General features: G+C 42.8%; 1 protein-coding gene across 1 annotated transcript; it reads left to right on the top strand.

Annotated features, from left to right (window-relative positions):
• Nucleotides 1-266: 266 nt before the first annotated feature.
• PIAS2 (protein inhibitor of activated STAT 2) lies at nucleotides 267-26,527 on the top strand. The gene is given in 15 exon segments (XM_039566617.1): nucleotides 267-369; nucleotides 9,248-9,722; nucleotides 11,986-12,070; nucleotides 12,666-12,716; nucleotides 12,811-12,901; nucleotides 16,214-16,348; nucleotides 18,292-18,397; nucleotides 18,965-19,038; nucleotides 19,881-20,041; nucleotides 20,642-20,775; nucleotides 21,199-21,370; nucleotides 23,550-23,689; nucleotides 25,534-25,571; nucleotides 26,251-26,415; nucleotides 26,417-26,527. Coding segments are annotated over 15 exon segments (1,875 nt in total). The 5' UTR covers nucleotides 267-345; the 3' UTR covers nucleotides 26,441-26,527.

Here is a 26,527-nt window from a genome sequence, read left to right as displayed (position 1 = left end):
GCGGCGGTACCTACAGGAGTGCGTGTGTGCAGATGGACTGGTCTCCCCTGAGGGTTCCCGGTGTGTCCGTGCCACCCTTGGCCGGTCTCCCCTGAGGGTTCCCGGTGTGTCCGTGCCACCCTTGGCCGGTCTCCCCTGAGGGTTCCCAGTGTGTCCGTGCCACCCTTGGCCGGTCTCCCCTGAGGGTTCCCGGTGTGTCTATGCCACCCCGGACGGGTTTCCCCTCAGGTCCCCCGCCCCTCCCTGCCGTCCTTCCCGCCCGACCGCCCTCCCCGTCACGTGGCGGGAGCGCGCTCCGGGTGCACGATGATGGTGGCGGCGGCGCCCGGCGGCGGCGGGTAGAAAATGGCGGATTTCGAGGAGCTGCGGGTGAGGAGGAAGGAGGGAGAGAGGTCCCGGCGGGGGAAAGATGTCGGTGCTGGGGGGCCCGCGCCATCCCCGGGGTGAGAGGGGAGGGAGGGAAGGAGCGGGGCCGCCCCGACTTCCCGGGAGTCGGTGGGGTCTTCCCAGGGAGACCCTCCCTGTCAGTGTCCGGTTGTCCACACAGCCGTGTGGGTTGTGCTGCTGCTGCCGCCGGGGGGGGTTCTTCCCGCTCCTTCGGACATTTTAAAGCCGTCTCGGCGCTGCCGAGCGGCCCCCGGGCTCGCACGGCTCCTGCTGGGCCCCGCGCCCCGTGCGGCTGAAGGGAGGGCGGTGAATAACCACGGGGCTGTTAAAAATGCTGATAGCTGTGGAATCTCTGGAAATCCGTGGACCGCTTTCCAATCGGGAAAGCTGTGCCTGCCCAGCGTGAAACCCAGTGCTGCTTTTCAGACGTGTTTTATCTTCGGTTCATTATCTTTCATATTGTGGTGGTGGACTCTCTGTAGCAGATTTGTCGGAGTGGGTGTGTGCTGCGTGTGTCCTTTCATTTTGCTAAGGTGTGTACACAAAGAGCTGACTGAATAGTTTGTGCTTTTCCTCCTATTTCCTGAACAATCTGCTGGTACCTTTGTGTAGAAGGAGGAGGTTATCCTTCAGCAGCATCCACACCTGCAGAAGTGGAATTCTTCGTGGGAATTCCGCGTGCAGGCCGCTCCCCGCCCCCCCCTCCAGACTTTGTTACAGGAGGGATAAAAGCCGGTTAAATAGGAACCACTGTGAGCTGGCCTTCAGTGGAGAGGAAGAGCTAGTGTTGGTGTGACCTGCAGTGGGAAGTGTGCTGCAATCGCCAGAGAATTTCCCATGCTGAGGCTTCTTCCAGCACTAGCACTGGTAGTGCAGCTGAGGAGCTCACTTATAAAAATATAGTGGAAAGAACTGAGTTTCTTTGTCTGAGGACATCAGTGCTCTGTCTCAGGTTTAGGAACTGTTGGCTTATTTTTTTGTGCTTGTGTTGTTGGGGGTTTTTTCCCTTTTAGATGTGTTTGTGTTTACACATTTCCTTGCTCGGTGTTCTCACCCATTCGTAACCCTCATTCCAAGGTGTCTCAAAGGGTTTGGCTAAAGTCCCAGTGTAAACTTTGTGCCAGGGGTGACTCTTCTTTCTTTATCTCTTCCTCTACAATCTTGAGCTGGAGTTGTGGTCTGTCTCTCCCAAAGCCCTGTAATCGCTTATCTGTATATCCCTAAGTATTGATAGTTTCCCCCAGGGAATAAGGTACATAAATACCTTTGAAATTGACAAGCAACTGAGGTGCATAGATAGAAGTAATACAGGAAATATGGAGGGAAAAGGGAACTGTGTTTCAGGCCAACTGCTGGGCTGCCCTTTCATCACTCAAAAGAAGAGATGCCACTAGTTAAAAAAAAAAGTCTGAAGGCATATCTTTTGATGTTCCCATTCATCTTAATTGTAAACTGGAGTGCCTGTGAGATTAATCTGTTAGCCTGGAGCTTCTCTAAATGTTCAGCATCCATCTGATAATAATTCATGACCTGTTTTGGGAAAGGTCTATATATTTTTTTGGAAGAGAATGTAATTGTCTGCTTCATGTCTCCAAGGCCCTGGCTGAATTTTTCTCTTCTTCTTTTTGCATTTGAAGATGCATTTGAATGTGCCTGCTTGAATACCAGGCACTTGGTTTTGAGGCTTAAACTTTTTTTCAGACAACCAAATCTTCCTGCTTTTGACCAAAGATGAGAGAGATTTCCTCACCCCCAGCGGATTTTGTGAATTTACCTTTAGGTGTGATCTGAAATGGCTGTTTTATAGATTAACGTACTGAATGTTTTTATGGCAGTATTGTTTGCTGCTCTCTTGTTGACTGCAGTTTCCTGTAGTATGTCATCTCTACCTGCTTTATGAAAGGCCACTTGGGCTCATTTTGAGAGTGGAATTCATTTTGGTAATTTGTTGAGGACTGACTAAAGGCAGGAGGTCAGAGTTCTTTCTTAAACCCTGTTTCTTGAGGGAAACATGCAGGAGCAGCATTTTTTTTCTCTTTTCAGGGCAAAGGAGCATTTTAATATTTGTTAGGACTATCCCTGGCATCCTCTGGATGTTCACAGTAAAAATTCTGTGGAGCTGAGATCCAAGCATTATAACTGAGAGGCTGTAGTGAAATAAACTAGACTGAAAGAAGCCTTGTTACATCAGACCTTTTGCAAGTCTTCAGTTTTGTCAAAGGACTTGGATGCAACTAACCACAGTTGCTACTTTTCAAGATACCGCTGAAAATGCCTGGTCAAAGCTTTACCCTTCCGGACCATCATGATTAAGCTTTTTATTAACTAGTAATATTTATTAATTTCTGTAGATCACTGTTTTCTGGAGTATTAGGAAGTGGCTGAGAAGCTGTGGAGAGCACACCTGTGTCTAGTTGTGAGATACAGTTAGTTTTGAGATACCATTTCCAGAGCTGCTGTTCCCATATGTGTTTTTAAACCTGACTCATACCTTTATCCATGATCCCCTCTCCAGAGCAGCGCAGTAAATGTTGAAGGTATTACACAGGCAGAGGCGGATGTGGAACAGAATCATCAGTCTGGTGTGGAGGCCAGAGATGACGAGTAAACACATTTTTGAACAGAATTGGCCCAGAAGTGGGGAACTACAGCTCCTTCTGAGAGCAATCTGTGAGAAAACGATTCCAGCTCCCAACAGATTCTGAACTAGCCAAGACTTGGCTTGAAGCTTGTTGAATCTCAACAAAGTACTGCAGATAAGAGGATCAGTTACATATTACTGAAAGAGTATTTTTGGGTCCTCTGTGTTTCTGCTGGTGTCCTGAGTCTAAATTGGAAACAAATAATGTGGAGTGCATGCAGTCTTTGAAACAGATCAGTAGTTTAGGAGGTGAAGCATCAGTCACATAGTTTGTGTTTAATCAGGTTTTGAAGTCATTTGTTAGTGTCATCTTTGTAGGGCAAAAAAGAGGGCTCTTTATAGGCAAGTGGCTATGCCTGTGCCAAAACTAATTTGTGACACTAGTTTCAGAGCCATTGTGTAAAAACTCGTTTGATTGAGAAGAGATGGAATTGTGCTAATATATCCTTTTTGGCAGGAGAGATTGCACAAAATTTACTGGAAAATCAGGTTTATAAGTGCTGGAAGTAGGTCCCACTTCTACTGTTTGCTGTTGCACACCTGGGTATTGAAGTCACATGATTCAAACTGGGAAGAGCAGTGTGGTTTGGATACCATATTAGAATACAGAATTCTCACTCTTTTATATATTGGATCTCTTGTTCATGCCAGACTTGGTGTCTTTCCACTCCTCTTGCTTTATTTTTCCAGTCTGGAATGACAGCGTAAATGACTGCCTCACATTTACCAGGTGAAGCAGTGCTTAGTGCTAAACTGCTAACAAGAAAATGCTGAAAACTGTTTTCATGTGTCTTCCTCAAGCTCACTGCCAAACACTGTTTTATTTTATCTGTGTTAATATCATTGTATTGTATATGCCGACCAGTTTATGTATTTGATGTAGAAATGAAATTCCACATGATGACCTGGGTTAAACTCAAGATGGTGGACTGAATAGATATCGACAAGTTGCTGCTCGTTCTGTAATGATCCGTAGGCTGCAGTTAAATTGAGTGTATTAAATAAGTGCAGATAAAATACTCCTAATAACCTGTGATAATGTGCTGTTACCTTGTATCTGCACAAAATTCCTGTGTTGTCCATATGTTCACAGTCACTATTCTAGATCACTGAGGTTTATCGGGGCACTTTAAAAGTTTGTTGTATGTAAAATCATTAACAGTTAACTGATTGTGCTGAGATATAGTGATGGGGAGAGGAAGGAGATAATGGAGTTTAGGGTACTCTAAAAAGGAGGCTGCAATGAAATGGCCATACTTTGTTTCGAATGTCTTAAATATTTGTGTTTGTTTGACTTTAGATTTTTGCTGTTATTAAGTGCATGCAGCTTTGGAGCTAATTCCTAATTGTGGAGCCAGGCTAGAGGCAGTGCAAAGGAAAATCTCCATAATACTTAGGATCTGGTGGTTATGATTTACATTGACTGTGGTTTTCTTTGGAGCTGCTTTTGCTGTCCTGTACTACTGACACAGGTTTCAATAACGGCATCTTCATTTTTCCCTGTGCCTTGCATGTCTTTATCCATGGTTATATCAGTTTGAGAACACATTTTCATTCAGCGGAGAGATCGTCAACCATCCCAGGACACTGGTTGTTTTTCTTTACCAGCATTACCCATTTCTAGCCTGCTGTAAGTCAGCATGGATGCAGATTTACTGCAAAAGATGTCACAAATGTACTTTGTTGCTGAATGTCCATGAAAGGGCTTAAAGTCAGGAGAGAGGATTTGTGGAACCTGTCCTTGGTGTGTTCCTTCTGTACAGAGCATTCAGACACTTCGGAAATTGTCTGGAAGCCAGTGGGGCTGAAGCAGAGCTCTTAGGGGCAAGCTGACCAGTACTTCTGAGTAGGCTGGATTGCTTCTGCTGTGCAAGTATCCGGTTCGCTGCTTGAGCAGTACTTGACCTGAAAGCCACAGTTGTTGGTGCTTATTGTAGACATATATCAAGAATTAAACAGGCATTTTCAGTTTCCTTGCATTGGTAGAGAGAGATGTAGAGTGACTGTTAATATTGCAGGGGAGTGTGGAGAACGACGCAGCTCTTGTTTGGAGAGATGTTTGATCCCTTACTTTGCTTTGAAACATGCCTGCCCCTTAGTTTCAGCGGCATGTCAGCATTTCCTGGGCTCCTTAATGTCATCCTTCCTGGGAAATTAATGCCATTCCAGATACACCTACGGCTTAATGCTTTAAAACAGTGTTTCTGCTGATGAATCATGGTTGCTAAAGTTCAACTGTAAGAAACAAAATAACCTATGAAACTTCTTAGGAGCTTCAAGTACGAATTTCAGCAGAAAAAATATTTCTGGAATATAAAAGTGCTTGAATTATCCAGTCTGATTTCCTTCCTTAGAGTTCTGTCAAACTACTCTTTGTGTTCATGGAATAATGTTAAAACTAAAATGGCTTTGGTTTTTTGAAGCTTTTTTACTGGGCTGTGCAGCTGTAAAGAACCTCTTTTAAGAGAAAATGGCATCTACATGACACAACTTGAATGTCTAATCTTAATTGAGTGATGTGAAAAGCATATTAATAACGAGGCTGCAGTCTTTCTGCAGTGTGCTGGAAAACCAAAAGAAAATAACTTGATAAGGGTTTGTTGGAAGCAGTATATGCCTTGCACCATGATTTTAAGTGTTTTCAGATGTATGTCTCCATAAAAGTTTGTTTGATGATAGTGAATGTCCACTTTATATTTGTAAATTGAGTAGGAAGATCGGTACAGAATCGTAGGTTTGGTTTGGAAGGGACCTTAAAGCTTCACTCCTATGAGCAGGGACACCTTCCACTATCCCAGGTTGCTCCAAGCCCTGTCCAACCTGGCCTTGGACACTTCCAGAGATGGGGCAGCCACAGCTGCTCTGGGAACCCTGTGCCCAGGCCTCACCATTCTCACAGGGAACAACTCCTTCCCGGTATCCCATCTGGCACTGGGAAGCCATTTCCTGTGTCCTGTCCCTCCAGGCCATTGTCCCAAGTTCCTCTCCAGCTCTCCTGGAGCCCCTTTAGGCACTGGAAGGTTTTTTTTCATACACGTGGTTGTTGTTACCTTAAAGGGAAAGTAGAATCAGCTTTAGAGGGAAAATGCTGTAAAAGCTATTGTTTAAATACTTCTGTAAACCTCGCTCTTTGCAAGTCTTTTTTATAAAGCCTGTGTAAGATTTTTGCATTGGTGGGCAAAACTATGTATATTTTTATACTTGCAAGCATTTTTAATGTGGGTGTTAATTTAAAATTTTGATGACTATGGTATTGAAGCCAGGCTATGTCTTGTAGTAAGATGAAATCCATCTAGTAACAAAGTGCTAGTTTGTGGAATTTTTGTCTAAAATGTTAGCTGTGTCGAGGCGTGACGGACTGCACATTTCACCTTGATTAACTTGCAGGAATGCATAGAAGGCAGCAGGCAGGGTAATAGATAGTATTTTGCAATACATGCTGTTTCCTTAATCTCAGTGTAAAGGATTATTTTACTCATTTGCATTGTGATTATGGAATCCAGCATCATGCTTACTGCCTGCATCTGAAATAAAGGAGCTGGCATTGCTATCAGGCTTATGCAGCTATCTACAGAAGCATGTAACGTGAAGTTTTCTGTAAATTCATGAATACCAGTATTATCTTTTAACACAGGTTCTCTTTTATGTCATAACTATAAAGCTGTTACAGTATTTCAAGCCGTTTCTTATGAATGTTGAAACACTTTGTTTTCCTCACTCTATTTGAGAGTAAGGAAGAGTAGAAGGGGAATGCCAGGTGGAAAGTAACATTCTCCATCTTGTATTGTTTCATTGTTGAAAGAAGTTGCTGGGATGAAATTAAGGTGAGATCTGCTGTTGGCCTCTTCAGAAGTTTGGGTGAGCCACTCAGTGCTTCTTGTGACTGTTTTTTCTGGCTGCTGTGTCCATGGTGCATTTCTAGACAGAGTGTTGGGGGAATAACTGTGTGAAGGCTGCTGTGTTAGCTGTGATCAGAACAGCTTCTTGATAGAAGTGTCACTGGATCCAAATGGGCTGTCTGGAAATGTCGAAAATCAGGGTCTGAAATATGATAATCTTGTCTCATCAGTGATAAGGAAAGGGTGTGCCAGATGATGTTTCTGCCATAGTGTTTTAGGTGGTCTTTTTGATGTGCATAAATAATGTGGCCCTTGAAAAGGCAGATCCTGGCTACTTACTCCTGCTGTGTTCTAATGGCACACGAAACAGCCATTGAATTGGACTTGGGACAGCATGTACCCGGACTTGGGTCAGCACGTGCTCAGGTGGACAAGGTGCCCATGGTGTCCCAGCCAGGGTGTGGCCACAGCCCCAGGGCAGGGCCCGTCCCCTGTGCTGGCACTGCTGAGGCACCTCCAGTGCTGGGGACAGCTCTGGGCCCCTCAGGACAAGAGAGACATGGAGGGGCTGGAGCGTGTCCAGGGAAGGGAACGGAGCTGGGAAGGGGCTGGAGCCCCAGGAGCGGCTGAGGGAGGCAAGTGGGGGTTGGGCTCAGGTCTCAGGGAACAAGGGAGAGGACAAGATGAAATGGCCTCAAGTTGTTCCAGAGGAGGTCTAGATTTGATACTGGGAAAAATTTCTTGACCAAGGAGGTTGTCCGGTCCTGGCAAAAGTTGCCCAGGGCAGTGTTGGAGGGATTTAAAAACCCTGTGGATGGAGGCATACAAAAACCATGTGGATGTGACACTTGGGGGCATGGGTTAGTGGTGGCCTTGGCAGTGCTGGAGGAATGGGTGGGCTTGACTATCTTGGAGGTCTTTTCCAACCTAAATGATTCTGTGATTTTAACTCCAGTTTTCTTTCATCTGACACAATTCACTGGTCTTACTGCCAAAAGATTTTTCACAATATTAAAGAGAAAACAGGGAACAAGCCAGGGACACAGGGGGTTTTGACTTTTTTGGTGACTGACTCAGTGTTTGGGCAAAAGTCATTAAAATTTCAGCTGAGGTCAGATGTATTAAAACATGTGTGTTAACTCTGTGTAGTAAAGACTTGGAAGGTAAAGTCAAAACATTGTGTTTTGAGTTGTATCCCTTCTGGAATCAATGCCCAAAGCTTTATTAAACGTCCAAATGCACTTCTGAACTGTTTTTAAAAATGTGTTATGATCCCAGATGTCTGGTGTTTCATACCTTCTGTTAGCACCTTCATCTCCAGTCCTCGAGTCTGGAGTTGTCATGATGCAGCAGCACAGATTGAAGGCAAGTGTTCTTTCGCCTTTAAAAACTTTATCTCCTTGCTATGGTGGAAGAGTCCCACAGAAATAGGAAGGAAGTTGGTGAGAAGTATTCTGGATAACTTTATACCTCTGAAATGGAGGTATAAATGCTCACAAAAATGTGAGATGAAGCACCTGTGCAAAGTTAATTGTTAGTAGTAGCGGGGCAGAAGATTGTTTCCTTTTAAAGCATAGTGGGATTTTAAATTTTTTTATTTTTGTTTTCATAAACAGAAGGATTCTAATGTTGTAACTTTGCAGTTCAATCCTCAGTCTTCCAAAACTGACGCTGATAACCAAGTAAACATTATTACTTGTTTGGAAGCTGTCTTTGTGACACTTGATACCAGAATGTGATCTGAAAAGGAGACATTTGAAGAATCAATTATGTTGTTTGTATTCCACAGTATACAATAGATAAAGTAGCTTTTTAAGAACTGTCTGCTTTGCTGTGCATTTCTTCCAGCAATTAAACCTGATGTGCCTATCTTGCTTTATGCATGCCTTTAACACAGTGTCCAAAATAAAGGGAGTTTCACAATAAACTATACAGAAATTAAGAAATAAAGTGAGGAAGTGCTTAAAATGTGTTGAAAAACAGGTGATAATACTGATTCACTTGATTTTTTTGGTTTTTTTTGTTTTTTTTTTTTTGTTTGTTTTTTTTTTGTTTGTTTGGTTTGGTATTTTGTTCCACAAAGTGAGACAGATTCTTTGTGGTACAGCTTGTGCTTGTGCTGTGAATTTAAGATTTTGTTGTTACTATTGTTTGAGCGTGGAAACAAATCTTTCATTAACATGGGCAAACTGAACCTGCATCCTGGACGCTCTGTTTCTTCATTTTAAACTAACTGTGCTCTTGTGTTCTGTAAAGGTGTGGGCAGTAGCCATAACCAAGTAACAAGCTGTCAGATTAGATGATGAAAGATGCCGCACCATGCTGCTTGGAAAGGCCTCCTTGCTGCTATTGGCTCACCTGTGCTTTTCTTTCTTTCTAGAATATGGTATCAAGTTTTCGTGTTTCTGAACTGCAAGTGCTGCTGGGATTTGCTGGACGTAATAAAAGTGGGCGCAAACATGACCTCCTGATGAGGGCACTGCACTTACTGAAGAGCGGCTGCAGCCCAGCAGTTCAGATCAAAATCCGAGAACTCTATAGGCGTCGGTACCCAAGGACGATTGAAGGACTGTCGGATTTGTCGGCTATAAAACCTGCGGTTTTCAACTTGGACAGCAGTTCCTCTCCAGTCGAGCCTGACCTGGCTGTTGCAGGCATTCACCCACTCCCTTCAACTTCAGTCACGCCTCAGTCTCCGTCCTCGCCCGTCAGTTCCGTGCTCCTCCAAGACACTAAGCCCCACTTCGAGATGCAGCAGCCATCCCCTCCAATTCCGCCTGTTCATCCTGATGTTCAGCTGAAAAGCTTACCTTTTTATGATGTGCTTGATGTGCTCATTAAACCCACTAGTCTAGGTAAGTGTTTAATACCTCTGCAGCTTGCTTAATTCATTAAATAAGCTTTGCTTCTGACAATACTGAGCCCAGGCTTAAGTGGGTTTTTGCTGCCGGGACAAGTGGAAACTCCTTTCCTTTTATATCTTTACCTTTCCCTTTCTTTATCATTTTCCCCAAAAGTGCAAAGCCACACTTCAGAAAATAGTGTTCTCTGTTATAAAAGTAATATGATTAAAGACCTTTGTCTTTTGAATATCGAATAATAGAGCAGGGTAATTCAATTTAAAGGTACCTACAGTGATCATCCAACTGCCTGACCGAAAGTTAGAGAGTAATAGTTATGGCATTGTCCAAGTCCCTTTTAAACACTGGCAGCTTACAGTATTAACTGCTTTTCCAAGAACCCCGTTTGACCACTCTCTTGGTAACAAAATGTTTCCTAGTACCTAGTCTGAACCTCCACTTTTTGGCTGAAAGATTTGGACCTGAATTTTCTGTCTAGTATAAATGAGGAGCAGTTTTGTCAGGAGTAACACACAAAGGATTTCAGGGTCAGTAATTTACAAGTTGCAACAGGGTAAAGAGAAAAAGTTCATTGGTTTTTTACTTTACCCTTATCTCACTCCCAACAATTCTGCAGGCTCTGAGATCTGGCACTGAAATAGATACTTTGTGCTGTGATGTTCAGTGTTGTGCTCAGAGTAGTGAAGTTTCTCAGCCTGCAAGTTGTTGCAGTACTGTATGTTATAATATGGAGCGAACATTTGTCTCTCAGATAACCTGAAACTGGGTTTATCTTCCCCAAGTGCCTCAGTCGTGAACATTTTTAATTATTTGGAACTACAGCTTATGTCTTGAAATTCAGTCTGGCTTACCTTACTGGCAAAAAATGTTCCCTAACTATTTAGTAGTATGCTTATAAAATAGTTTGCATCCTCTTAAACACTTTAGTTTCTTAACTGATCATGTATCCTTTTAGGCTGTGACTTGTACGTCAGTGAGGCATGTACTGATCATCTGCCATCCTCCAGTACCTAGAGCAGAAAACTTTACTAACAAACATTAATTACAGTGCCTGTTGTCACTTCTCTTTGTGCATAGTGATGCTCACATTTTTTGTGCATTTGGGAGTTGTATTGAAATAATAGGTAAGTCAGAGAGCTAGGAGTCCCCCTCACTGCTTCATGCTTTAGAAAGAATGAGTGTGGTATTCCTTTCCACTAATACGAGAGCACAAATGGAAGTGTGGGGTTTGGTTTTAACCCACACTGAATTAAGTAACAAAATACTTCCACTGTCTTTTTTACATGTGCTCAAGTATTATTCTAAAATACCAGATGTGCTCTGTGTGTGTGTGTGCATACATGCACTCTGTAGCTATTTGGAATTGTTTGAGGAACTTGGTGTGTGTTTGCTCCATCTGGGTTCCATTTCATGTTTGCCTCCTTTTCGTGTGTTTTTTTTCTGGGCATAGAAACAATCTCCCCCAAATGTCACCGTGCACAAGGCAGTCCAACTCTTCAAAATTTGCCTGGTTTAGTTGTGCTGTTTTTGTATTTGTCCTCCCTGCTGCTTATTTTAAATTGGACATGTCTAATTTACTTTTATTTCAGGTCAAGATTTTTAACTTCTCAAGTTTAAAGAAAGTAGGACAGTGACATGTGTGTTCTATGGACATTAAATACTAAAATATTGCCAATTCCCATCACTGACAGACAAGTTGGATTCTGATGTGAACATTATATTTTTTTTTTTTTTGTCATATGGCACTGAAGGGTAATTCCGGACATGAAGTCTATCTGGCTTCTTTGCCGTGAAGGGTTGTGCTCCTTCCCTTCCTCCCCAAAGGTTTAGTTACTTATAGCTGTTTCTGAATTTTCCAGCTGTCCATTAATAACTTCTGGTGCACATGCTCTTCCTGTAGTACCTTACAGGAATTGCCAGCATCTCCGTGGTATTCCTTTTGTGAGGTATTGAATGTAATATTTTGTTGTGTGTTTGTTTGAACCTTCCTCATTTGGGAGAAAGGTTTATAATAAAACAAAAAAGCCAGGCTGCTTTAGTACTGAGGTGTAATGTGATACTAAACCATCTGAATGTAGTTTAATGAAAGATTTGTTCCATTGCTTTTTTTGTTAACAGTTACATGCAGTTCAGCCACCATTTGAGAATATTCAGTGACTTATGCCTTGTTCCAGGAAAAGCTCAACTGCAGATCCTGTTTTAATCAACGGTTTTAATCACCATGGTTCAACTTCTTTTGTGTCTTTTTTTTTTCTAGTACAGAGCAGTATTCAGAGGTTCCAGGAGAAGTTTTTTATCTTTGCTTTAACACCTCAACAGGTCAGAGAAATCTGTATTTCCAGGTAAGAATTAAGTGTGTGGTATAGTGTAGGTAAACTACAAAATTTCGGGAGGTTTTGGTTCATTATATGCATCACTTACTCTGCAGATGCAGAGTGTTAATCTTCACTGAAGTTACTCTTGAGTTTATATCTGTTCTGTTTTCTTCAGGACCAACTGTGCACAGAATTTGTGTGCGTTTTGTGTAAATCCTACCCCATTAAAGAGTTAACAATTACTCTGTTCCAAAGGATTCTCACAGTTTAGAGAGGTGGGAAGCTTCCCTGTGTTTTTCCTGGCTGCAGGAATGGAAGCCTGCTTTGCTATTTTTTCCCAGTGTTGATGTTGTAAACGATGAGAATTCATAGGTGCTTTTTCATCCCTGGCAGCGTCCTACTTTATTGTTGCTGTGATCTTTTGATAGAGGATGCTGATCCTGAAGTCCTATGTAACTTGGCAGTAGTTAAACAGAAATGTCACTTTTAAGGTGTTCATAGCTCAATAAAAGAAAAACAAGAGCAAAGTTTAGTGATGCTGGGGCAGGTGTGTCAGTTGTTTCTGTGTATGGCTGCAATATGAGTCCTGCTAAGTCGGTACTTCTCTTTTTCTTTGTCGCAGGGACTTCTTGCCTGGAGGCAGGAGAGATTACACAGTCCAAGTTCAGCTAAGGTACATTTTGTATAGTGTTCTCTGAAAACTTAATTGGCTAATGGGTGTTTGTGGGGACACTTGAAAATGATAATTTCTCTTTCTATGGATACAGGTTATGCCTAGCAGAGACAAGCTGCCCTCAAGAGGATAATTATCCTAATAGTTTGTGCATTAAAGTAAATGGGAAGCTGTTCCCATTGCCGGTAAGTATGTTATGTACATATTTGTGGCTTCTTAGTGACTTGTGAAGTGTGTATGTGTTTTTCTGTAATGTTAGCTTGCAGAAACAGTCAAGTTGTTTGTTATCACTCAGATTTCTCTGTTAGGTATGGAGTTTGTCCATTTGCTGTGTGAGATAACCATTACTGCTGTTAACCATATTACAGCCACTGCATGGACTAAATGTGATTAAGCCCTCTATAGCAAACCTTGTCTTTTGCTGTTAATATAGCTAAATATGTTAAAAACAACCCAGTGTCTGCATGGAGAAATCCTCCTCACAGGTCCTCAGGCTGAGTTTATTTCAGGGTGGTAGCCCTCACTGTGTGGGCAGCCTATATTTGTGATAGGCTTGAGTTCCTTCTTGTTCTGAGGGACCAACACCAGCCTCTTGTGTGCAACTTGTACACTGCTCTACATCTGTCTGGTTAGAGCACAATATGTTGTGTGGATGAAGAACAGACATGTTTTAGGGTTCATAGCATGTGCTGGTACTGGAACAGAACACTGTTGGCAGTCACACTTCAGGGGTGTCTGATGTTGCAAAAATTAGTACATAGTCACAGGGTCATCTCAAGGCTTGGGAATAGACACAAAGGGAAAAGCTCCCTCATTCTCAAAATATCTCACAAATGGGTTTCTCTTTTTTATTTCAATGGAACAGAGAAACTCTTACACAACCCATTCAGAAATAGTTCTTGAGGCTGTAAAGGATGGAAAAAGTCATAGTACAGAGGGGTTTTTCAGTAGTGGGGTTTGGAAAGATGCTCTGTGGAGAGAGAATGTGTGAAACCTCTTTCTCAGAATGTTTGTGACCACCTTGGTGTGTCACACTGTATTGTTCTGTACCTTCCCTCCTCCCATATGCAACTGTGACTGCTTTTTATTTTTGCCTCTACTCAGCTTAAATGAGACTCCTTAGGTTCTCTTCCTCCTACTTCAGTCTTTAGGTTATAAGAGGGTTTCTTTCTTGTGTTTAATTGTCAGTATTTTCTGTGAATGCCAGTTACATTCTATGGGGTAACTGTGGGTTTTCTCTTCTGCAGATTGTCTTTCAGCAACCAACCAAAAAGAATTTGGTCTGATGTTATCTTGTGGACATCAGTGTCAGCCGATTCTCAGTCTTGTTAATATAGTTTACACCCTGCTGTTCTCTCCATTTTGTGTGTAACATGTCACAGTTGTAGCAGAAACTAATATTAATCTTGGATTATTACTTTGCTTTAGACCCAAATCCTCTAGGTTCTTCCTGCACATGGTAAGATGATTCATTAATCTGTTCAGCCAAACTTTAGGTGAGAAAGTGAATAAATCACTATTGTCTTGACAACTTCCCTTCCCCTCCTCTTTCACTATGAGCTGAATGACAAATAGTCATTTGAAGGCTTCTGCAGACTTTTTTTGTTGATTTGGTCTCTCTGCATCATCTGGCACTTCCTTTCTGTTGCAGCAAATGTAAGATAACTTCATTGCCTCAAAGACCACTGTTGTCTGTCGCAGTAGTGTTAGGTAATTAACCAGTGGTGCCAGCTTCTATTGTCCACTTGCACAGTTCGTAAGTGAACTTCTGTCTTTGCCTGGTAGGGCAGTTCATGCCTGTGCAGATGTCTGTAAATTATTCTTGGTCATCTCCTTGCCTGCAGTCCTTACCAGAAGCTTCAGAGAAATGCTGCCCATGTGCCAGTACTCCTCCAGGTCTTGCTCATGTTAACACCATGTTTCCTTGTATTCCTGCATCTGTGTCACTGAGAAAAGCCAAATAAATGAGCAGTTATGCTTTCTCTTGATGAATTTCCTTGCTGTAGCAGATGATACCTGCCTTGAGTGGTGCGGTTCTTTGATGAGCCATGGAAGACTTGAAGGCCCAAATAATGTTGGCAGTGCTTTGCCACTAGAGTTGGCAGCCTGACTAAACATTGCCTGGCAATGCTGGTTGGGAGGCAAGCAGAGTGCTCCTAGAAGGATAGGAAGGGAAGGTACCAAATTGTAGGAGTACGAGAGTGAATCTGTTCTCAGGAACAGGCTCTGTGGAAGAAAACACTGAAAGCTTCACTGAAACGAGGCATGTGCACTGCAGAGTCTGTCTCTAAAAGAAAAAAATTGGAAATGTAAGAGAACTTGCATTCAGTCTCCTTTGAAATCATTCTGTCTTTTAAATATGAAGTTGTCAGCAGTTCCCATATGTCTGCTGCCTGTGTGTTCTGGGGTAAAGCACTCATGGCACACTGGGCTAGTGAGTGGAAGAGGCTGCTTATATTTAATTTTTTTTAAATTATTTTTGTTTTCATTTCCAGACTTAGCATCTTTCAAAGTACCTGCTTTCCCAAGCACTAGGTTGTGAATGTATGTGTTTCTCTGGTTAAAAAACCACGTACTTTTTTTCCCAGCATATCCTTTCTGGGTGAGTTTTGAGTATAAAACAACACTGCCTTGAACTAAATGAAATGCATCAGTAAGGTCTGTGCAAGATGCAGAGCTGCATCTTGTTGGCGTCCTTCAGGTGCAGGATGAGTTTGAGACGAGTGACTGCAGGCTGACTGTGAGCTCAGAGCAGGGATTCTCAGGGTAGCTGCGGCAGAGTGGCTTGTTTTCATCGTGACAGATGCAGGGCGAGAGCAATAATCTGCAGGCTTACTGCATGGTGAGGGCATTGGAACTGGATGATCTTTAAGGTCACTTCCAACCCAAACCACTCTGATTCTATGATCTCTTAAATACAGCTGGTACTCCATATACAGTCCTTCTTCAGGGGCCTTGGCAGAGGACAGGTGACACCTGTTGCTAATGGAGCCAGGTGTAACTGATACGAGGCAAAGCAGTCACTGAGGAGATGTGGAGCTCTTGGAACAAGACGTAATAGTTTCTTAATCAGTAGAGTGTTTTCAGTGTGTGAAACACTGAGTAAAGTCTTCATTACTTACTCTGTGACTAAGGCTATGACCTTGTGATGTTTCACTCTGTTCCAGTAGGGCATGGGGAGGAAAGGGACAAAACATCCATGTGACCTTTTACTCTTCCAGTGAACTCAGCTGGACCCAAACTGTTCTCTTTCACCTTTTCAGTACTTCTGTAAAACCCAGTTAAAACAACAAATGCCTTATAACTATGTTTGAGTTACGGTGTTACATTGTGAAAGTCTGATTATTTCTCAGCATAAATGCTGGCATTGCTCTCCAGAGTAGAGAGCCTCTGAAGTTTACCTGCTTCTCATAGATTTGTTTAACAAATCTGTGTCAGCAGTTTCAGAGTACAGTGGGAAGACTGGGTAACACATCAATTGTCCTTTTTTTCCACAGGGATATGCTCCACCACCAAAAAATGGAATTGAACAGAAGCGACCTGGGCGCCCCTTGAACATCACATCTCTAGTTAGGCTGTCGTCAGCAGTGCCAAATCAGATTTCCATTTCCTGGGCTTCTGAAATTGGCAAGGTAACCTGCATGTTCTGTAGGATGTGGGAAGTCATCTAAATCTGTTTGAGCATTCCTGTTCCCCTACTGCCTGATGTGGCTGGCAAGTGTTTTGTGTTAGGTGGCTGAACTTGCTATCAGTGCCAGCAAACAACTGTAACTGTGGTAGTTTCCAGTAACATGTGTGTGAGATACACATACAGATGGGAAGATTTTCTTAGAGGATTCACATTAGAAGGTCTGCTTTTAGGTTTTCCTGAATTTCATGTCAAAGATAACAAACTATTTGTGGTGTGAATAGTAAATCTCCCTGTAGATTTATTAAGGAAAGAAGAGGAGAGTGCAAGGAATTTCTGACTTCATCATAGGTTTGAATAACTGTTGCAGCACCTTTCCAGCTGTTGGCAAGTCAAGAACTATTGATTGCTTTATCTGTGAGCAGGTGTGTAAAATCTGGATTCAGTTATCAGAGTAGTTTTCTCTTTGAGTTTTTCTTCAAAATCAAATGCTCTGGACTAAAGATACCACATGTTTCAAAGAGACTTCAGTATAAGCTTTTATATTAAAATTTTAAAAAGAAATTGGATTGAAAGCTAATGTTGAAAAAATTAGTGAAGGGCAATGCTGACATCAAAAGACAATTTTCTAGAACAGGGATGGAGAGAAAGATCTGAGCCATTGCTTCCCAGTCAAAGCACAGAATCTTAAAATGGCTGCAGTCCTGTGGGTGGTCTTGGCCTCTTGTGCTGATGCCTGCTAGCTTTCCTCCCTGTATTGCCAAAATATACTCTGATGGAAGCAGATGACTCGGAATGCTTGGACATCCTCCCCTTGCCTTGAGAGGTGAAGCAAGTTCTGTGGTTTAATGCTGGTGCCAGAATTTGCTGCTTTTCATCCTCAAAGTGAGACTCTGGGGAACAGCGCAGGGTGTCATGTAAGGGCTTGTTGGCATGGACTGGGCTGATACAGGAGGGCTGCTGAGCCAAGGGGTCGTAAACCCCTCAGAGCTGGGCAGACTTGAGCCTACAGAATCTTCTCTGTAGGCAACAGGTGGCCATTTGTTAAGGAAAACCCAAAAATCTGGGTTTCTTAGTGGTTTCATGTGCAATTAGAACACTTTATCTGCTTCTCTAGGTAAGAGCTGATTTTCCTATAGGTGGTAAAGGAGGAGCAGGGCTTGTAGGAGTTGTTTGAAGTTCCTGTGCAGTATCCAGGCAGCGTAGGAGCTATAGGAAGGTGGCTGGCAGAGAGTGGAAATAAGAGGTCACAGGTTGTTCTTGTTAAATCGATGAAACCATTATTATTATCCTGCAGCACTGGGGCTTGCAGACTTTTCATTAGTGACCTAGAAGAGGGAGTGAACACTGAACAAAAGAAGCTGACAAGTGGTGTGAGTTAGGGAGGAGTAGAAAATGCTGGGAAATGGGGCCAGGCTCAGTGGAATGGACATGGTGTAACAAGGCTGGGCTTAGAAGTACAGAACAAGCTAAAGGAAGGGTACAAAGAAACTGGGGCAGCTCTGTACCTTCTGAAGGTGTTGTTTATACCATAAAGACTGTTTATCTTTTGTCATGTGATCCTTTGAGCTCCCCACTGACACTGGAAAAAAGGGGAAGATTAAGGAGACACAATGTGAGAAGTTCTTAAAAGACTACATGTATGAAATGTGTCACATATAAATTATCTTTCCAGGAGAAGAGCCCAGATTGTCTCTTAGTTGTGGAATTACTTTTTAGTTCAGTTATAACTGGAGCAGGATAATTAGACCTGATTGGCCAGAGAATTCTGGCAGAATGTTGGACCTCCCCAGAATTCAAATTGTCTGTCAATGCTCTTAATAATGATTAAGCAAAAAGAAACATTTGTTTTTACTGTGTGCTACAACTAGAGTAAATAGTGAGCTATTGTCATAGGGGGAGTAGTGTATGAAATCAGCATTTAATCTTTAATCCTTCTTTTTGTAGAATTACTCCATGTCTGTGTATCTGGTTCGCCAGCTCACCTCAGCTATGCTTTTGCAGAGGTTGAAAATGAAAGGTATCAGAAACCCTGATCATTCCAGAGCACTAAGTAAGTAATAAACTTGCCTGTCTGTACTTTTGGAGGGTGGTCAGTGGCTCTTTAAAACTAGAATTGGTAATACAGAAGAGACTTGCTGTATTTTGTAAAGAAAGTCCATGCCCAGGGTTTCACAGGTTCCTTTGGCTGCTGGTGAGGCATCACACTCTTTTTCAGTGAGAGTTTTTAGGGAGCATACCCAGAGGTCTCATCTGAAATGTGCTTATGGGAATGCCATGAGCACCTCTTACTGTGCTGGGCTGTGAGGTGCAGCTAGATGTCCTGAGTTCTCTTCACTTGCACCTCACTCAGTCCTGATTGTTTTATTTATCTCTTCACATGTTGGGTTGAGTTTGCTCTGTATGGCTGTTACTGCATCTGCAGTCAAACAACATCAGATAATGTTGTGATGCAGTTTGCCAGTTGCTTATAAACAGTGAAACTTTTGTTGTTTATGAACTAGTTTCCTAGATGCTTAATTTTTTTAGATAGCTGGAAGAAAAGTGCATGTACTGCTGAATCAAGGTTAGCATTTGAAATAATGATCTCTGTGTATAACTTCTTTATTTATTTTAATAGTTAAAGAAAAACTAACTGCAGATCCTGATAGTGAGATTGCCACAACCAGTCTGCGGGTCTCTCTGATGTGTCCTGTAAGTATGGCTGGAAACTTCCAGATACAGATTCATATTTTCATCTGTAGTGCAGAATTGGGCTGCTTTTCAAAGGCTTTGCTGTAGAAACCTCACTGGCTTTGTATTTTATATTAACAAGTCAAGATAAAATAGTGGGGAGAAGGGTGCATCTACAAGCACCCGATTGTAGCAGCAGTCACCCAGCTGTGGTTTAGGACTGTGAATGCCTCAGCTGTGATGCACTGAGTCATGTTGCTGCTTGTGCACAGTGAGGCCTGTAGAAGGATTAATCTCCTATATTGAGGTGCTGAGGGTAATCTGGCAGGCTGACAGAGTAATTAAAGGATACAGTGACAATTAAAACCTCTTATCTCCTCATCTTGGTGGCTTTGCTTATACTGTAGCTACAGTAGCAAACTAAAAAAAGTTGATCACCTTACAGTAAGGTAATGCTGCCTTGGGGATTCTCTTCTCCAAGAAGAAATTGGTCATTCTGAGTGTAGTACACAGAGCTCAGGAAAACACCTGAAATACTGGGTTATAAGAAAATTGTAGAAGTGGGTGCTTCAGTAGGTTGTTTAATAAAAATGAAATCCTGTAAATAACATTGTTTCAAGTCCATTAAAAATGTTCCTGACTGTTCTCAGCGTGGTGAAGCCTTGGGGCAGGGATTAATTTTTCTTTTAAGAGCACTGTGGGTGCTTTGATGGGGTGGATTTGCTTGCGGCACCCTTAGCCCTGGGCACCTCTGTAGTGAGCAGGAAGAGCTGTTTCACCAAATGCCTCTGGATTCACTCTTAACCATTCAGGCCTGTTTGTCTGTCTTCTGTTCTGACACCCTTGAAATGCATCTGCTGCAGCTGGGAAAAATGAGACTGACAATCCCATGCCGGGCTGTGACTTGCACACACCTGCAATGTTTTGATGCTGCTCTTTATCTTCAAATGAATGAAAAGAAGCCTACCTGGATCTGTCCTGTCTGTGACAAAAAGGCAGCTTATGAGAGCCTAATACTAGATGGGTAAGAGACTGCCTTTGTAGATTACACAGTTACTTAAAATTTTTCATTATGTACTCAGTAGCTACTTATGTGACTTGAGTTTTAGCCACTTCATACTTTCTTTTTGTCAAAATACTTCAGACTGGAGGAACCATTAAACTCTGTTAAACAGTTTCTCTTCCCATGTAATGAACTATATAAGTTTTTCTCCTAACTGCACCATCAAACTCTTGAGTCTCAGGATATTTCCTCTGGAGAAATGTAAATGTGACACCTGGGGGTAGATCTTCCTTTAAACATGTCTCCATCCCTGAAAGGTGTTAACTTCAAAATGTAACTTCTAACTGATAACAGTGGTCTAACTTGGTTCAAGGGATGATGATTTCTGCTTCAGTATGTAAATCTGTGCATTGCAATAGTGTTGGAGTGAACTATGGATAGGTTGGGATAATATTTTCTGATATCTGCAATGGCTGTAATTACAGGTTTTCGGGTAAGAGGAACTAGGGAGAGAGTAGACACAGTGGGTAGAAGGTGATCATAATTAGATTTTTCTGTGTCTCTTTTTCACTTAGAATAAAAATGTCACTTAGAATCAAAAGTGAAACTTTATTTTTTCAGCCTCTTTATGGAAATCCTTAATGAATGTTCAGATGTGGATGAGATCAAATTCCAGGAAGATGGCTCCTGGTGCCCCATGAGGCCAAAGAAGGAAGCTGTGAAAGTGTCAAGTCCACAATGCACCAAAATAGAAAGTATGTACATCTGGGTACTGGTTGCAAACCAGCACAAGGTGCTTGGATAATGCATGTGGCTGTTGGTGTTTGTTTTGTGTAGGGCTTACTACTTCTAACCTTCTTCTAATTTAAACTAGAAAAGAAAGAGTTGTGTCTCTAAGAGTGCATTTTTCGTCTTTGTCTTTGCTCTTTATAATAGCAGTTAAGGAAATGAAAGGTTCCTTTTGTTTTACATTCTTAAAATGATAAGTGAAAACAAAAGTTTGTTCTTTAATAGTCTGATACAGAAGAGTCATAAAGCAGGTACTGGGGCATAACATTCTTTGTAATGGCCACAAAGGTGATCTATTACACAGGATCTGAGTTCCTGGTTCTCTTGCAAATAGAAACTGCTGACATCACCAGCTTTTGGAGAACAATGATTTTTATTTTCTTCTTCAGGTTCCAGTGTTGTTAGCAAACCATGTTCCGTGACAGTGGCCAGTGAGGTAAACAAGAAGAAAGTTGATGTTATCGACTTGACAATAGAAAGCTCTTCTGATGAAGAGGAAGATCCTCCAGCCAAACGGAAGTGCATATTTATGTCTGAAATACACGGAAGCCCAACCAAAGGGTTTGTCAATTTTAAAGTTAGTTGTTATTCTGTAATGTCTCAGCTAAACTGATCTGTAGAGAAATGGACTTGGAATCCAGCTCTACACTTGCAGAGGAGAATGTCTAGGCCTCTCCTGTAGAAGGTTGTATTGATACAGTAACTTTGTACAGGCAAAACACTATTAAATAGTTTTACACCTCACAAAAGACTTGCGCTGACTGTTGCTGTGTTTGCAGGGACATTTCTGCATAGAAAAGGAAGCTGACTAAGCTAATGGGCAGTGTTCTGAGAAAGTAGATTATGCCAAGTGGAGGAACTTTATGCATTCTTGCTGAGTTAGTGTCATCTTAAAGGCTTTTCTCTTGCTGTCTGCTGTACTCTCTATCTAATTTGCTCCAGTGCCCAGGGGACGAGGCTGTGTTTTGTGTTTCATCCATCCTGTCAGCCTTGGAAGGGAGCCACTTTGCTGTTTTGAGTCAAGATAAGCTTTTCCTTCATCTCTCTGTTAAATTCTGGAACGTCTTGGATGCTGTTGTTGGCTGTGGTCATCAGTCAGTCCTGCACCTTGATTAGCATAACTGATGACTGCCCAAGTCCTCTGGCAACTGCTCCATCTTTGTAGTCTGGCCTGACTTTAGCACCAGGCTTGACCAGCTTCTCTCCTGCTGTGCCACCTTCTGTCTGTTCTGATCTGTGCACCTCGACTCAGGTGCTGCTTGTAGCTTCTATAATGTTCCTGCTCTTGGCCCCTGGGGCAGCCCAGACCTGCAGGGAGTGGGGGCCACTGGTCAGGCTCACCAGCACTCACTGCTCCAAGCTCAGCTTTTAACAATGGCTCATCAGTTAGTGTTGCTGCCTGCATGAGGTGTGTGTCTGTCTCTCTGTGTAGTGGCTTATGTCTTGTACTAAAATAATAATAATAAACCAAATCCCCTTCTGTTTTGAAGGTTCCCTTTCTGTTTCAAAAGTAATGAGCAGGTGTGCTGAGTCTCTAGTCCACAGGAATGTGTGTGTGGTCCTTGGAGAGCAAATAGTTGGTCATCTTCAACCTTTTTCAGCAGTGAGACTGAAATGCTGTTGCTTTTTTGTGAGGATTGTGGACGAGTCCTTCTGCAAGAGACTCTTCCTTACTTTTACAAGAAAATGTAGCTACAAATACATCTCTTAATGAAGTTTCAGAAGGCGCCAAGACTTCTTCTGTGCTCCTGTGTTTGAGATGGCTACCTGCAACTGTAATTGTAGGAGGACTGACTTTTCTTGTCTCTCTGTGACCCATGTATTTTCCTTGCTTTTTGGGTATGGATATGGCATATTTTCGTTCTTCAAATCCAAATCAAAGCCAGGCTTTTGGGGTATATCTTACCTGCTTTAAACAGTGTTGTCTGAATGCCAGTTTTGGGAAAACTGGGGTGTCTTCTTAGAGGCAGCAACAGTGTAGGCTGAAGTATGAGAGGTGCCTGAGAAGGGAGGGTCTGAAATTCAAGCTTCTGATGTCAAAAGTAGCTTAACAGGTAGGAGTCTGGGAAGGAAGATGAGTGTATAGCACTGATGGCTGGAGGAAGTGATGCGAAGCATCTGGGAGCAGAATTCTGCTTGTTTCCACCTGATACGGAGTTCATGAACTGTTTTATGTATGTGGCTGGTGCCTGAGCACCTGTGGTGGTGTTTGTAACTGCTCTGCCAGGAGGGTGTGGCATGCTCCTAGAGAGCTGAACTGGAGGCTGTGAGTAAAGACAGGCTGATATTTAATTCCCACATGTGTTATCTATGTCATCCTGTGGGGCAGGATAACAGTCAGTCATGCCCTTGGTGTAACAGGTGGGCACCGAGCAGCAGTTCTGTGGAGAAATTGAATGGAGCACTCTCCTCCTGGCTCTGGTCACCTGCACATCCCTCTGTGGTTGCTCACAGACACCCATTTCTATCTTTGACTGTTGCCAATGACTCCAGCACTGTACTTTGTTTTAATGCCAACTTGCTCTTATGTCACAGCTGCTGTTGAGAGCCAAGATACGGTCATGTTATTATGAAGACTGTTATGAAAAAGGAAATTAGAGTGGAGTACTGGTAGTGAGTAGCCACGCTATAGTTGTGTTGTCACACGGTGACTTGTGAATGAGAGTGCACAGCAGTGCATGGTTTCCCTTCTGCAACTAACGGCCAGGTTGTTTGTAATTTCCCATGCTGTTTGAAACAGGGTTCTCATGTATCAGCCATCTACTGCCAGAGTGCCCAGTGTGACGACGGTCGATGCTGCTGCTATTCCTCCTTCATTAACAGACTACCCAGTACCATTCCATCATCCACCAATATCCAGTATTTCATCAGACTTGCCAGGTAAGGTGCTGAGTGTTTTTCATGGGTGTTCTGACAGCAGTATTAATTTATGGGGTGGGTAAAAATTGGAAGAATTGATTAACTCTTTGGTTGCTTTTGTTTTTTGTTTTTTGTTTTTTTTTTTTTTAATGGAACAAGTCTATATGCAGTATTGCACTGATGTGATGTCTAGACAAGCCTAGTACAGGCTTTCTGCCCATTTTCAGGTTGCATTTTGCAACAGTGATGTGACAAACACTGCTTTTGGGGTACAAATTGGCACTTGGGCACGGCAGCCGGAAACTGCTCTTGCCATGCTCAGCCAGACTTTGTGTAAACATTTGGTGGTTATGTGTTGTAGATGCAAGTGAGAGTAGTTGCTTGTTTTAGTTACTAGAGGTGTGAGGGTGCTGACTCATCCCAGCCCTCAGTGTAGTTACTCTGCTAGCTGATTGTAGTGGTGCTCTGTCTAGACTGTATGAAAAAGGTTAAGGTGAGCTACAATCTGTGAGCTGACCTCTATTGACTTTCTTTACCTAGACATACCCTAAATGCCTATGATGTATTCTTCAACACTGCTGCTAAATATCAGACAAAAGGTGGGGATACTGATTGTTTTCTATCCTGGCTCCTTGAAAAGAACACTGTATATAGGGACTCTGGGGGTTCTCTTGGCCGGCTGTAACAAACCCAGAGCCCAGGAAGTGGTGACTTGTGGTGACAGGTGTCACTTTGGCCTCCTGTACTTCCCCTTTCCCTGCTCCATTGCCTGTCTCCATTCCTCCCCTGCAACATCTCTGGGTTTTTTCCTCTTCTTTCAGCACCAGTTTGGCAATGAGATGGATATCATTCCCCTTGTTTCTCTCTCCATTTTGGCTCCCTTACTGCTCCCTCCCTCCACTTCTCCCTTGTTAAGAAATCAGTTGTCTTCCCAAATTGGATAGGAGAATGTGCTGAGAGAATAGAAGTCTAGAACTGTTGTCCAGCTCTTATCAACTGAAGTTCTAGAACTTGCACAGACAAAAGAAGTTCTGTAAATGCAGCTGAACTTTAAAATCTCCTTCAAAATTTTTCTCTAATGGAGAAGAGGAGGAGAGATGTCACAGGCCAGAAGAGATTTGGAGGTGAGGGGAGAGGGAGGGAGTATACCATTTCTTTCTGTTGACATAGCAAACACAAGGCCAATATTTAGAAGAAAAAAAAAAAACCAACCAAAAAATGTGGTAATTTCATTGGTTTCATAATTCTAAACATCTTGCCCTAAGTGCTTACATGCTAATGGTGTTTAAGATGGACACTAGTTGTCACTGCTCTTAGAGGATATACATTGAACTACTTGTAGTTTCCTCTTCTTCGTTCCTTTTATTTGTCTAGACACAAAACGGGGATGATATTAGAAATGTTTCCTTATTGGCTGCCCGTGGGTGGAGGAAGAGACCTGCTGCTTGTTTTTGGACTTGTGCATGTTGTGACTTTACTTCATTCCAGCATCTTTAATGTGATGACACTCTTCATGTCCCAGTTTGGCCAAGTCAGGTACAATATGCAGTGAAACTTGCATTATGAACCAACAGCTCCAAATGGCAACCTCCATCTAAGCAACCACATTGAACCACCCTGCAATATCCAGTGAATAATACATCATTATGTCATCCTCATTCTTAAAAAGAGCCACTTGTACTAGATAACTCGTTTTGCTGCTGCCTGAAGTAGTCGTTGAGAGTGGTGTCACAGTGGTATATTCCATTTAGAAACTCTGTATGAATTGCAAAATCTGTTCTACAACCACCAAAACAAATCCTTAAATTTGTCGTGCATGCATAAAAGAGAGACATGTTAATTTATTACCCTTCTCTTCTTCCTAGGTCTGGATTTTCTTTCGCTAATCCCAGTTGATTCACAGGTATGTTTCTGATCTTCTGTGGAGTTAATTTTTGAGGCTGATTTTTGTGGTGTTGTGCTCCAGTAATTATCAGGATGCCATCATCCAAACTGTGTTTGCAGTTCACTTGCTTAGACCTAACCACAGACTTGGAAAACCTGTTTTCCTAGCAAGAACTGGTAATGAAGATGCATTAAGGAGGATACAGTTTAGCCTTTCTATGATGAATCCAGGCCTGGAAACTTTCTTTACTGATAATTTGCCTTCTAAAGCAAACACATGCTCAGCCCTAACTTGCATTACCCCCAGGGTGGTGAGGCCCTGGCACAGGTTGCCCAGTGAAGCTGTCGCTGCCCCATCCCTGGAAGTGTCCAGGTTGGATGGGGCCTGGAGCAATCTGGGATAGTGGAAGATGTCCCTGCCCATGGCAAGGGGATAGGATGAGATGAGCTGAGCTTTAAGATCCCTTCCAACCCAAACCATTCTGGAGAACAAAAAGGGGGGGATTGAGGGAGGAGGGCTTGTGGCTGCTGTCCCCTCTTGGTCTGTCAGTGACTTGCAGAACTCTGGTTCTTGCTCTGTGTGCCTTACCGAGGTCCCACTGGGAACATGTCTGGGGCTTGTGTGGGGAAGATGTATCTTCAGAGCATACATTTCCCTCGTGCAGTGAGTCTCTTCACTCTTCATTGTTTGTTTCAAGCAGTACTGTCCTCCTATGTTTTTGGATAGTCTCACCTCAACCTTAACAAGCAGCACGCCTGGCAGCATCATCACCTCCACCAGCCATCACGAGAGCAGCACGCACGTTAGCTCCTCGGGCCAGGCCAAGGCCGGCGTCATCACCAGCAGCGGCGGCGGCAGCGCGCCCCGACATCATCTCCCTGGACTGACCCTCGGGGCAGCACGGGACCCCGCAGGCATTGCACACAGCTGCTGCTGCTCCTCCTTACCCCCTGGAATTCCAGCACCTCGGAGCT

Source organism: Corvus cornix, chromosome Z, assembly GCF_000738735.6.
Source record: "Corvus cornix cornix isolate S_Up_H32 chromosome Z, ASM73873v5, whole genome shotgun sequence".
Taxonomy (NCBI): Eukaryota; Metazoa; Chordata; class Aves; order Passeriformes; family Corvidae; genus Corvus; species Corvus cornix.
This window is presented reverse-complemented; position numbering and strand designations above follow the sequence as displayed.